Source organism: Ursus arctos, unplaced genomic scaffold (assembly GCF_023065955.2).
Source record: "Ursus arctos isolate Adak ecotype North America unplaced genomic scaffold, UrsArc2.0 scaffold_12, whole genome shotgun sequence".
Classification (NCBI taxonomy): Eukaryota; Metazoa; Chordata; class Mammalia; order Carnivora; family Ursidae; genus Ursus; species Ursus arctos.
In genome coordinates, this window is record NW_026622786.1 from 47,212,050 (window position 1) to 47,226,848 (window position 14,799).

At 35.5% G+C, this 14,799-nt stretch overlaps 1 protein-coding gene across 3 annotated transcripts in view; it reads left to right on the top strand.

The window, feature by feature from the left end:
• The window catches only part of NEGR1 (neuronal growth regulator 1), an 804,818-nt gene that overhangs the window by 325,705 nt on the left and 464,314 nt on the right, over positions 1-14,799 (top strand). For all 3 annotated transcript variants that reach the window (XM_026497808.4, XM_057310558.1, XM_048220720.2), the window contains exon 2: positions 4,895-5,127. In XM_026497808.4, the coding sequence (XP_026353593.1) occupies positions 4,895-5,127 (233 nt within the window). The remainder of the gene's footprint in view (positions 1-4,894; positions 5,128-14,799) is intronic.

Consider the following 14,799-nt stretch of genomic DNA (forward strand, 5'->3'; position numbering starts at 1 on the left):
GAGTTTATATAATTAACAGCCATGAAACAAAATTAAGTATTCAGGTTATTTGCTATACATTTTCCAGCAACCAGATGTTTGGAACTATGATTACAAAACATCCAGATGATTGACTCAAAATTTAAGTATTTGTCGTGATATTTGGCATGGTGTTAGCACAGCTTCTGGGGAAAAATGTATTTTTGGAACTGCTTCACTCATCTCCCAATAAAGGAGGTAGTCTAGCAGATTTTTTAAGTGGAAAAGAAAAAAAAAAAAACCTTTCAAGCAAAGCCATGTCATACTCAATTAAAGGGATATATTCATTATCAAACAGTTTTTATTCAGATTATCTCATTATCTGTATTTCAAAGGGATCCTAAGATCACTAACTGTTAAAATGTTCCATTTTGGAGTCCAGAGAGGAAAGAAGATCCGAGTTTGTGACCCCAGAATTGTTGCTCCATCCTGCCCCCATTAATGATCTGACTGACTTTACCTCACCAACCTCTCCCTCACTCATTAATTCCTCTGTCCTATATATAGTGGGACAATCCCTCACCCTTGCTGCTGTCTGACTCTAGGAATGTGTAACGTAGTCTGTCACCATGCTTGAGTGCAGGCCAACTGGCTTCATTCAAGATACAATCTCTCAGTACCTTTGTTTCTCCATTATTAAAATGAAGATAATAGTATCTGTCTTTATTAGGGTTATGTGAGGATTAAATAGGATAATAATTGTAAGTGCCTAACAAACTGCCTAGCACATACTAAGCAGAATATTCAATGGTTTAAAGTGGTTCCTGAAGTATAGGGTCAAATGTAGTTCCTTCTTATTTCAAGTAGTTATGAGCACAGTTCACCTCTGCCCCATACTACCACTTTGCTCTCTTCCCTGAGTTGGTTCCCCGCCAATGGTCTCAGATTGTTTAGTTCATTCTATGTATCATAAAGCAGTTCCTGTTTGTACCACAGATATTTGCACTTAATCATATGTTATCATACATTAACGTGGGCATGATTTTGCTTTCCCAAGTAGGTTGCACTTTGGAAATATTGATTAACTTTACCGTATTATTCCTTCTTCTAAAACTGTCTTAATTTTTGCCTTCATTCATCCAGTCAACAGATATTCATATTTATTTTCAATTATATGTGGGCCCCTGGAATACACAGCAGTGACCAGACAAAGGTACTGAATGTTACTTATAGCAAGGAGAGACAGAAAATAACCCATCAACTAAACAGGTAATGCATTTCATGGGGTGTGGCAGTGGTGTTATTTTTGCTATTTAGTACATTAGGAACTTCAGTAAAGACCTCAGGAAGATAAGGAATAAGTTATGCAGATCTCTGGGGGATGAGAGGTCCGGGCAGAGGAAACAGCAAATGCAAACTTCCTAGGGCAAGGGCATGCAGGACTTGTTGGAAGCACAGCTAGAGGACCATAGTCTAGAACAGAATCAACTGGAGAAGAGTGGCAGCTGGTAAGGTCAGAAAGGCTTCAAGGGACAATATTACATAAGGTTATTGACCACTATCAGGATTAGAGTTTTTCTTATGAGTGAAATAGGAAATGAAATAAGAAGGTGTGTTGATGATCTGACTTAAACTCTAAAAAGTTTAAAATGTTTATTGTAGAAAGAATAAACTATGCTACAGATGTCAAGGGCAGAAACATGAAACGCTGAGGCAATTGCAATAATCCAATTATAATAACAATTTATTATATTTTCACTTCCTATTCTGCATGATGGCTATTCATGAGTATACTTTATCATCCTTCCTAAATTATGAATTTTGTATGGGCCAGGATTCCAACATATTTATGTTTTTAGACATATTAGAACTCTTAAACCCAGAAAAATGGTTTTTTTGGTTCCTAAAGAGTGCAAAACTGAATTATCACCACTTCTCATATTTCTTTCACCCCTTCCCACACACCTGCTCTACTCTGCCATACCCTGAATATATTCCTTCCTTCCAGAATTCCTTCTTAATATATTATATACATGTCAGGCAGTATCTCTTTCTACTGTAAAGGGGGAAAAAAAAAAAAAACCAAAAAAACAAAACTAGGGTGGATGTAAAGAACAAACAGGAGGTAGAAAGGTAGAAGATGTGGTCCTTACAATTAAGGAAACTTATGTGAGTGTTTGACCTATTTCATATATTTGATATAATCGTCTCATGCTTCACCTTAAAACTGTATGTCTGTAAGTATCTTATGATTTTGTAAAATAGAAAGCCATTCCTAGATCTTGCTATTCCGAATTTGTAAAATTCCATTATGGTAATTTGAGTTATTTAAATTGTAACTCAATAGTGTAATTTGAGAATAATGCTACAGAAATCCAAGGAGGTAATACCAAAAAAAGTTTTTTATTTTTGTTTTTTAGTTGAATTTCATTCAAGGGTCTTCCTAATCTATGTCTTGAAAAGCTTTGGATCAGGACCAATAACAATTGTGAAATATTCTTATCCAAGCAAGGAGATATAAAAAGCTCCCTTTTCATTTTTCACAGGGAAGAAGTTAAATTCTGTTCTTCCCTGATGATCCCTGATATACTAGAACAGAGGAATAGTGCTTATGCTAAGACCAGGAGTTATAACCCAGATTTGGTCTATGAAAGCTCTAGTATCTAAAGGCTAGTTAATCTCTGTGGTCTTCCTGATACCTCCCCAAATAAAGGTAAATTCCTGCCTCTAGGGAAAGGAAAATGCCCGGCAGAGTGTGTTAAATCAAACTTTCATGGTAAAACATGCATTAATAATTAATTTTCTGCTTCCTTTAGAATAGGACAGGTTAAACAGTTGGTCACATTTAGTAAATAAGAAATTACTTGCAGTAATTTCTGCAACATTCTGATCATCTTTCCATTTCTGAAGCCTATTTTAAAAGTCTTTGATCTACATTATGGAGGAAAGGACACTGAATATAGAAATACAAGACTTGACTATGAATTTCACTTTGTCACCACTAATAGTGTGGCTTGGGCAAGTCATTTAATCTAAACATTCCATTTATTTTCTAGTGATGAATTGGGCATAGCAATCCATACCCCAGAGGGTTGTAATGAGCACCAGATAGGATAACGTGTGAAGGCCACGAATGCAGAGGTCACACAATCAACACTTGATGAACCCATATATTACATACAAGCATTGTAATGACCAGAGTCCTAGTAGTGGTAATTCAGTGTTCTATCCTATACCAGTAGACACGTGGTTTTGTGAAATGGGAAATATGTCCCCTCTATCTTCTTTCTGCATATCATTAAGTATGACAATATACTATAATTGTTTAATTATGTCATTAAAGTGGGTTTTATTTTCTTCATTAATTACATAAGGAAAAGCTTTTCAATTAACAATGACCTTTATGACTTTACTAGTTTGGTTTCTGTAGATGGCGAAGCTGACTGCAAATTAGATTCTGCGGTGTACCTTGTTCCTTATTTTTTCACCCACTGATTAGTTTTATACAGTTGGCAGCAGCCTACCCTGTTGCATTCAGCTTGCAATTTTATAGCAATCTCAAACTCTGTGTTCAATCCCCCAAGGTGTTCTGTGGAAATGCTGTCAAACTATTTCGATGTATGTGTATTTTCATTCTGTAGCTGTGCTTTGTACTCATTTAAGAAAACTAGCCTTTAATTTGTATCAGAATGCTTTCAGGATGAAACATAGAATTCCAGGCCTCAGCAAAATCACTGACATATGACCATAGCCTTCTTCTGCTCTAAATCATGTCTGACTTCTATTGGATACAAAGCTATATTTTTTAATCTTGTTATACAACTATGAATAAAGGGCTTCAAAATTGGCCTTAAAATCTACTAATTGTCATCACTCTTCTGTTATCATCTGGCTTTAGTTTATCTTTCCAATTTCATCTCTCACTCCTCCCACCCTATACTCCATGCCTGTTTGTCCTTAAAATGTGTGGCTTTCTCTCTCACACTTTTCTCTGGTGTTACCCAATACGGCACCTCCATCTAAATGTCATGTCCCCCACTTCTTGCCTCTTTATTCAAGGCATTTCCTATGTCATAAAGCCTATTCTATACCCCCAAGACCCCTTCTGAATCAGGTAGCTGTTTTTTCTACCTTGTTCCTGATTTAATCAAGTAATCTTCCTTCTGTCTAATATTGATTGGTTTGCTTGATTGTCTTCCTTACTAGACTAAAAGTTTTGAAGAGCAAGGGCAATACCATTTTTAAATCCATAAATAGTAGAAGCTTCATAAATGTTTGTTGGATAAATGAATGCTTCCTGGAAAGACTATCGGTTGGCTTATTGAAAAGACAGCAAGTATTTATTACTAAAGATACTATATAAGCCTTGTCTCCTTCACTTACAACAGCAATATTATCAGTAAAATGCAGTTTATAGTTTCAGTGTACAGGCTTATCACTCTTTAAATGCATAATTCCAAAAATAAACATGATATGGTACTATTCTATGCTTTCTATCTAGTATCTAGTACATTATATTAGAATTGGATTTGATTAAAACAGCTAACTCATGGACCTTTTCTACTGATAATTTCAAAGAAAAATGTTTTAATGTTGAAATTATTTTTTGAAGGAAGTTAACTTTATTTAAATTTACTTGTCATCCAGACAGAACAAGAAAGGATTTTGACTGGCTTCAAGTTACACACACACACACACACACACACACACACACACACACACACATTTAAAACAAAACAAAACTGTATGCAGGCATTGTTTCACATTTGCCCTGGGAATGGAAGACGTACCAGTGTGTTCATATGTTCATATTTTCTGCATTTATGTCTGATGTTTGCATTTGATGCAGCTCTATAATTCAGCATATTCAGAGAAAGATAATGTTTTCTTTCATTTTCATTTTGATTAATAGTGTTCTGTCTCTGGTAATTTGTAGGTGTTATTTGGAAGATGGAGCTTCAAAGGGTGCCTGGCTGAACCGGTCAAGTATTATTTTTGCGGGAGGTGATAAGTGGTCAGTGGATCCTCGAGTTTCAATTTCAACATTGAATAAAAGGGACTACAGCCTCCAGATACAGAATGTGGATGTGACAGACGATGGCCCATACACGTGTTCTGTTCAGACTCAACATACACCGAGAACAATGCAGGTGCATCTAACTGTGCAAGGTATGCATTTCTATAACTGCTATATTGTGAGGGACTATATTTAACAATGTTCAATATTTAGATACCAGAATGACTCAGAAGTAACTGACGATGTTGAAAGCTACATAGTCATTATCTTCAGGGATTTATGTTCCTAGATTCCATTAAGTGTAACGGCTATTATAGACATATAAATCCCCACTTACCAAGATAAAAAATTATCCATTAACACCACATTATGATTTTTTTGTGTGTATGCTTCACTTAGTATCTTTCTTTGAGTCCCCCCTTCAATACATCTTTGAGAACCCATGAGTGATACATTAAAATTAATGTTTGATAACCCTTGGTGGATACAGTAAAATATTAGAACTTCTTGAAATATCTATAGTAACTCTTTAAAAGTAATCTTCCAGACTTCCAACACTCTGTCTCAATCCAAATTCTGCTTACTTTGATTCAAGTCACAATGGAAAGAAACAGCCTTCTAGAATTACTTTATTTAAACACAGAGTAATTGGAAAAATATGGTACACAATGCTTTATACTTTGATTTACTTTCAGTAGATCATAAATCATTCTAGCTAGTTTACAATCTTCAAATACAAACAGAATCATCAAGTAATTTTATTTTTCGTGCATACTAAAATGTAAGAGCATATGTATCCCCGATATAAATGCTTTTCAAGAAAAATGCAATTATAATGCTAGTCAAATAGAAAATGCATATTCTTGCCCTTTTACATTATTTCCTTGTGCTTATAGATTAATCATGTGTTGGTTGCATAAAAGTATTTTGCTGTGGATCTTAAAATGACATTACAGCATTTCTAAGTAAAATTAATAACAAATTACATGATAATGTGGTGCCAGTGAGTGCATGTTTTATTCCTCATAAGAAAGCTGAGGGAGCAAGTTAGTTGTATTATCTTTGAGTTTACCCTTCAAAAATTCAACTCTAAGTATTAATTTAGATACATGGCTTACATCTGGAATTTTATTAACTTACATCTGGAGTTTTACTCCCTTATATAAAGGTAAGCCTGAAGTCAAATACAGCCTCAGTTAGTACATATTTTAACTTCATGATAAAGTTTAAATGTATTAATTAAGTAATTAAGGAGGAAAGTGTAAGATAAATAAGAAGCCCAGAAATTTCCCCAGTGGTTTTTCTTATTACAGACCATTGCACAATGTTCTTTATTTAAAACTATATGAAAATATAATAAAGTTTTCACTGAAGTCTATCTTTATTCAGAGATTATCCAGAGATTCTAGAGGGCAGGAGTTTGTCCAGCTTCTGAAACTGGAATGGGATTACGAGTCAAAAACACATTTCTTCTGTTATCCAAGCCTAATCTTGTTCTCTTGTTTAGTTCTGTGCCCTTTGACTTGCATTTCTAGCTCAAAAACCACAAAAGATTTTTTATTACATGAGAGAAAAAGTACACTTGGATAATAATTATATTCAAGTCACTGGAGATATAGACATTTTGCTTCTTATAGGTTAAATGATGTATTTCTGGACATTAAATATACCCCTCTTTCCTTTTTTCCATTCTATCTTGTTCCATAGTAGGCTTATGTTTTTAAATCAGACTATGGATATGTGGAGATATGAGCTCTGCCCAGGGACATGTTTGATTTTCATAGGATGTCTTTATAACTTTATGCTGCATAGATGGCTTGACACTGTACAGATTTTTAAAACTGTTACATGCCTTACTACAGCATTCCTTTGTGTTGACCATTTGGTGATGGTGAACTTTTGAACTCCATTTTAGGAAGCGCATTGTAGGAACGCATTTATCGAACATTTTATTAGTATAGTATTTTGTTCTTCTAGAAAAAAAAATTCATGTTACTGTTTTGAAAGTATGTGTTTGGGTCAAATTAAAAGCTAATAATTTTACAGTATTTATGAACATAATTACTCATTAGAAGTTGATTGACATGTGGGCAGTTTTCCAATTACATTAATAAAGTTCAGGGAATACATTAATAGGCTTGTCAGTCAATTCAAGAACTAAATAAATGTCACAAAAAGTCAACCCTACTTAAGCTACATTTCCTCTTGATGAATGAAAATAAGCTGATGTGCACATCTCTTCGGTCTTTGTGTTTCCTAGGTTGTCTGATACTCAGGTATATCTCAATAGTTTTGAAGTGTATGCTCTTTGCCTAACAATTTGTCAAGTCTTTATTCACCAAGATAAAGAAACTCAGCAACTGAGAGAAGACTGTATTAATCACTGATGTCAAACACACGCATTGGTAGTAAAAACAAAGCTCATCTTTAATTGTTGCAACTATGTGCTCAAGGGAGCTATTTTAAAAAAAATCGTTTGAGAAAGGGGATAATGGAAGGGGTATCTTGCCAACACAGACATTGTGCATGGGAAATTTGTGGGTGCCCTTGATTTCTTAGAGCTATTAATACCAATGAATGGAACAATGGGGGAGAAAATATACTGGAGTAAGAGTTGGAAAACCTGGATTCCAATCCTGAATTTTCTCTCAGGAAATGGGTAATTATCAAGCCTCTCTAAACTCTAGTTTTCTCATCTGAAAGAGGAGGACTCAGGCCAGAAGATCTTAAGGTGCATGCCAATGAAAAACAAAAAGATGACCAAAACAAAACAAAAAAACCCAACCAACCAACCAAACCAAACAAAAACACACAAATGAACAAACAACAAACCACGGATGATTTGCAAGGGAAAAAATGGTATTTAGGTTAAAAAAATGAAAAACAGGGGCGCCTGGGTGGCTCAGTAGGTTAAGTGTCTGCCTTTGGCTCAGGTCATGATCTCAGGGTCCTGGAATCCAGCCCCACGTTGGGCTCCCTGCTCAGCAGGGAGTCTGCTTCTCCCTCTCCTCCCTGCTCGTGCTCTCTCTCACTATCTCTGTCTCTCTCTCGATCTCAAATAAATGAATAAAATCTTTTTAAAAATTAATGAATAAAAATAAAAAATGAAAAAATATGCCATAATACTTGTGTGTAACACTTGGAATAAACACAATGCAAGCTAAGTGTTACATAGCAGTACCTCTGAGTATATACGCTGCAAGTGTATTCTATTTATCTCCATGTTTTGCTTTCACCAACTTAGCTGAACAATGTATATACTCATGAAATGTGAAGAATGTGGTGAATTGGAGTTTTGCTTCAAGGACTTAGAAATAGACCTAATAAGAAAATAAAGTTTTCATTACCTATATATAATATACCACTGATAAATAAAGTTACTTAAATGTCCAGTGTTTTACATCATGTGGTACAGCATTTACTAAGAGTAGCATTTCTTGTTCACGAGTGTAAGAGTGTACAAGCCTGGAGGACTTGCTATGAAGCCAGAGCTCCCTGTTATAATCCTGTAATGACAAGAATCATAAAATGTAAATGCTGCACCCTTGACTATATGATAGAGATAGCTTCTACTCTGAGTCCACGTCTGAAGTCTAGGTTGTGTATAGTACAACATAGACACTCACAGATACTGTATATTAAACATATATACACACAGTAGCCCCTGACAATACCTTGATTACAGCCTTGTGAGACTATGGACAGAAGATCCGCTAAGATGTACCCGGACCGAAACTGAGATAATAGATGTATGTTGTTTTAAGCCCTGCTCACTCATGTGTGCATACACCCACACACATTATATATGTGTGAAATGCTTATCCCTCAACTTTCAGGGAGATATACTATAGGTTTTCTCTAGGCAGAGTAGAAGATTTGACTAGCACATAGCTCCATGACCAAAATAACTTCTCAAGGGTATTTAACTTCTCCAGGGTGTTCTGATTTTCTCAGGGTATCTGGCTTACCTGGGATATCTGTGATATCTGTGATAGATGGGGTGGCACACTTCCCTTTCCAGGGATGGATTTGCTTTTCTAGCTGTTGGGAGTGTTTTCAGCAGAGAGCAGCATTGAGTGATCAGACCTTTCAGGAATCACCTCAGCTGCAGAGAGCCACTTTACCTGAAGTCAAACTTTTCCTAAAGCAAGCAATATCTGATGACTGATTGAAAGGCCCCTCCCTTTCAGCCCAAAGTAAGGTGGCTCTGATGAGCCATTTTGGCTCCCCAACAGTGGAAGCTGTTGACTGGTTCTACCAATGAACGTCTTGCTTTGTTCAATCCTACTTCATTCCTCTTCCTTTTCTGGGGATTTATCACAGGGGTATTCCCTAATAAATATCCTGCACTATAAAGTCCTTCTCATTTCAGTGTCTGCGTCCCAAAGATCCCAAACTATGACAGTGTTAGCCCCTTGTCTCTGGCTTAGTCATTGTTTGGAGAAAGCCTTTACAAAATGGAAAGACAACATATTCAAACACCATTTATTATTAACATTCTGTTTTACATTGAAAAGGATTTAAAGAGGCTTATAAAGAAGTAGTTAGTACACCAAGATAAATAGAAGAAATTGGAGGCAAAAGATAGGGTAAGTGGAGTGGGATGCAGTCCGTGGTGGGGTTAGAACATAAAATTTATGTCCTCATTTCTAAGTAATTTTAGAGCTCAGTAAAAATTTAGTTCTAAGATTTGTAGCAGCCAATACTCAGAGAGAAATAGGATTTGTTATTCATTCCATGGTCCACATAGTTAATTAACACTTACATGTCTTAGTATCCTGACCCTGTTACTCAGCGTGGAGCAGCATTTCTACTGTGAATCAGCCCAGAGCACCACTGTGAGCTGTAAGGAACATCTCAACAGTAACTGTACAGTACTCGCAGCGCTCACTCAGAGAATTGTTCCTTATGACACCTCTCAATATAACCTGAAGTGCAGAGAAGTCAAGAAAAAATTAAAAATCTGAAAATAAATTCAGTAAGATGCCAGTTCAATAACAGGAAGATAGCTTTTTGATTACCTTAATCTGTAAGTAAATTTTAGGATCTACCCTTTCTGAGTCAAACCTCCACAAATATTATTTCTCTCAGTGGGTCTTTGAATAGGAATTCAGGTACAGATATTTCAAAATTAGACTTGCCAATGAGTATCTGGAGAGCAATTATTCCATGTGGCCACAAGCATAGAGCCGTATTCTGTAAAGACCAGCACATCTTAATATAATGTTAACATTGTTTTTATGAATATTAAAGCCTCAACAAGGTATGTAGTGGAAGACAAAGACACCACACTTCTGCCCCAAGTTGACCTGATGGATAATAACACAGCATCACAGATCATAGACCTGCCTTCCTTGAAAGACCCAAAGGAGAAAAAAACTAAGATGGTCAAAAAAGCATGTCAAGATACCGTATGTATTAGAAAATTCAAGTTGGTGTTCTGCAAGAGAAAACACTTCAAAATTTTCAATAAGCTACAAAATGAAACCAAAGAAAAATTAGCAGCACTAAGAAAAGTTTTACAAAACCCACACATGTCAAAATAGTCATTGCTTGAATGCAGTGATGGTTCAGGACAAGACCCTCAGACTGGCTCCCACTCTGTTTTATTTAAAGTCTTTATATACTTGTTGGGGAGATTAAGATGATATACAGGAACCTGACTTTGGACATGCTGTCAGATGCAAAGAAGTGACAAAGACCCAAAATATATATCCTTAATATTTTTAGCATAGAAACGAAAAATAAACCACCTGAAATAAAAATAGTCCTTAATAATGATGTTTCATTATCCCATCTGTAGAACCTTTAGCTTTAGAGAGTGTAACTTCATAGTATACTTCTAAGATAAAATAGTTATAAAATATAATCTTCTTAAATTAAAAATATTAAATATAATTGACATACAACATTATGTTATTTTCATGTGCACAGTATATAATGAGTCAGTATTTGTATATATTATGATGTGATCACCACAATAAGTCTAGTAAACATCCATCACTACACATAGTTACACATTTTTTATGGTGATGAGAACTTTTAAGATCTATTATTTTAGCAACTTTCAGAAATGCAATACAATATTATTTACTGTAGTCATCATGCTGTTCATTTTATCCCCATGACTTAATTTGTTTTGTGGCTGGACATTTGTACCTTTTAACCCCCTTCACCCAATTTGCCAATCCCCCATCTTCTTGCTGTTTGCAACCACAAATTATCATCTCTGCATCCATGAGCTCATTTTTTTGGTTTTGGTTTTTTAAGGGAAAATTAAATATTTCCCAAAAGTGACCTTAGTTTTTGTACATGATCCATATCTTTATCGTATTAACTATACAATAGAGACACATTTCTAAGTTCGCCTTATATGTGATAATAAATATATATTATCTGCTTTTAAGAAAACACTCATCATTTACTCTCTAAAATGAGGTGATAATTAATATCGAATAGGGGCACCTGGGTGGCTCAGGTGGTTAAGTGTCTGCCTTTGGCTAACGTCGTGAACTGGGGTCCTAGGATGGAGTCCCACATCAGGTTCCTTGCTCAGCAGGGAGCCTGCCTCTCCCTCTGCCTGCTGCTACCCCTGCTTGTGCTCTCTCTCACTCTTGCTATCTCCCTCTGCCAAATAAATAAGTAAAATCTCTAAAAAAATTAATATCAAATAGTTAAAAGTTACATGGATGGGGTGTACATACTCATTCTCATTCCCTCTACAGGGAATTCCTATTTATTCTACCATACATCATTCTTTGTTTACCCCAATTCTCATTATGGTGAGAGCCAATAGGAGCCAAAATATACAGAGCTTACACAGATTAATGAATATCTGATTACTGATCACTGGGTCAAAAACCAGTAAGGTGAATAAATGATGTAAAAAAGGTTCTCTTAGTCCTTACAGATTTTCCCCAGACTGTGGTAGTTGTGATGATCGAACCATACCTAAAAACATCTCATTTATCTATTTCTATTGGTTTGAAATGTCCAGATTTGCAATTTATGAAAAAAGAACTTATAAGCGTTTTGGAGCATATGCATTATTAAGTAATAGGACTGTCATTGTATCCCCTCGGTGCACTATGCAATGGGAACTATTCACTCTTGAAATATATGAGGTAGTATTATTGATGTCCAGAAAGCTAATGATCTGGAATCTAAACAGTTATAACAATTATGCCTAATTTGTGAAACTTAACTCCTTCAGGTGTCATTTGTGATAGAGACTTCAGTAAAATCCTTTCCCTCAGGTGTAACTTCACAGACAAACTCCGGGCCACTCAGTTGGACTTATGTGGAATAGACTTTTTGAGGCAGTGCATATTACATAGTAATTTTTTAAAATAATGCATTTTTCTGGTGGATATTTTCAGTTTTATTTTCAGAAATTCCCATCCAGCTAGAATCACTGCGGTTCCATTGGCAGTGTCTATCAGGCCAACTTCTAGGAAACCATTACCTTGCTTTTACCTGTGAGTGTATTGACGTTGATTAGGTTATTGGTTTAACTACTAGGATCCATTAAAAATAAGAATAATTGAGCTAATTTTTAGTGAAATCCTCATTTGAATATTGGCACTTCTTCCAGAATAGATTTTTCTTCTCTCCTAAATAATCTCCTTTTTTTTATAGTCTTTAGAAAAGGTTATTGCCTTATTTTTCTGCAGTTGAAGTAAAAGAAGTAGTAGAAAGAGAAGGTAAATTCAATGAATAATATTTGTCTTTGAAAAAGATTTTCTCAGTGAGTTATCATATTTTCCTAGCCAAAAATTAGTACATAAAGTTTTATGTACCGTCATTACTGGATCTTATATTAGAACAGTATCTTAGATCAAAGTGGTGCAAAAATCCATAATATACTGCTTCCTATACACAGAAGGAGTGAATAAGTTGGTGGTATTTTCTGATAAACTTTTAATATGCTGTCATTTGCAAATGAGAGAGAAGTGAGAAAGAGCAAAAAATAATACTGATAGATATTGCATGCTGTTGGCTTCCATCTGAGTCATCCCTTTTTCTATAGAAGGAACTTTATGGAAACTGCTGAGCTTCATAATTGGAGCAAGGGGGACAATATTGGAATTTAAATAAGCATCTTTGCTAACTAGTGAATTGTGACGGCAATGAGGGTTCTTCTTTAGTACTTCTGATTTACTCATGAGTTGGATAATTTTTTGAGGTGTGGCAGGATAGGGGCAATGAAATCAAAGGGTTGTATAGTTTGTGGTCCATGTTGAAAAGTAATTCTGGGGGCGCCTGGGTGGCGCAGTCATTAAGCGTCTTCCTTCGGCTCAGGGTGTGATCCGGCATTATGGGATCGAGCCCCACATCAGGCTCCTCCACTAGGAGCCTGCTTCTTCCTCTCCCACTCCCCCTGCTTGTGTTCCCTCTCTCACTGGCTGTATCTCTCTCTGTCAAATAAATAAGTAAAATCTTTAAAAAAAAGAAAGAAAGAAAAGTAATTCTGCCATGCTTTGTCCTTGTTTTTAAGTTTTGAATCATATTGGCAAGTATTAAATAAAAGGATATTTAAGAATGGAATGTGTAAGAAGTAGAATGATATTTATCACTCATTTGGAGACTGAGTAGAGCAGTACTTGCTTTTTTTTTTTTTTTTTTTTTTTTTTGTAACACACAGTTCAAAATGCGATTTGACCATATTTTAAAGTAACTAACCCTTTAAGCAAGATCTGCTGCACTTTAAAAGTCCCTTCAACAATTAATGGATATTTATTCTAGTTCTTGAAACACATGGTTTGGTAAGTATCTTAAAGCTCAGACTGATGACATTTATATTTTCTTGGTTGTAATTCTCAGTTGTTTTGTGTGTTGCATTTCAGAATAGTTGTACTTGTTGCCTATCTTGGAGTATCTTTATTTTTTTTCCTAAAAAACAAAGAAAATAACTATATAAGTAATACATGTCAAATCCCAATGCAATGTACACTATCAGTATGAAAATCTCTCTATAAATAAAAGATTACCAAGCTTTAGCTGGTCTGCTTATTTTGAGAAACTCTGCAAATAAAATAAGAGTCTGGTGAAATAATTTGTCTTCTTGGAAGTCATTGCAATACAATTTGATCTATGAAATAATTTTACTGTTTACTTCCCCAAATTATGTGGATAGTTTAGAAATTACTGCCAAGACAATTAGGATTTTGCTATTTTCATTAACTAAATTCTAAATGGCATACCCCTTTATAACCCTTATACGTGTAAAAGTTAGCAGAGGAGAAAAGTTGAATCTGCTAATGATATTGTTTATCTTACGATTTGTAGCAGAACATAAGAATTCATTATGTGTAGTGTCAAGAGGAGAATGGGCACAATGAAGGCTGGTGGCAGAGTTCGGTTTGCAGAATCCTAGAGTGACTCTATGTCCTTGTGTCCCCCTGCCCCACAGCTCTTCACTTCCATCCCTTCAGTGTCCTCTGGTTGGTAGTGATCTAGTGGGAGCAGTAGAGACTCGGGAAAGGTAGCACCCACACTAAGCTGTCCGAACTTTCTCACCCACACTTGCTTTGCATCTGGACCAGTGGTTCTTAAACATTTTGTGGTCATGAACCCATTTGAAAATCTGATGAAAACTGTACACCTGGTAGAGAAATATACATACTGTTAATATTTTACAAACTTCTTTATGCGAGCAGGATTCTCATGAACCCCTCAATCTATGTGTGGACTCCCAATAAGAACCCCAGTGAACTCCTTGTAGGTGAGGACTGAATCTTAATCCTTTTTTTTTTTTTTTTTTGACTCCCAAACATCCAGGAAAGTGCCTGACAAATGTTAGGAACTCAGTAGAGATTTATTGG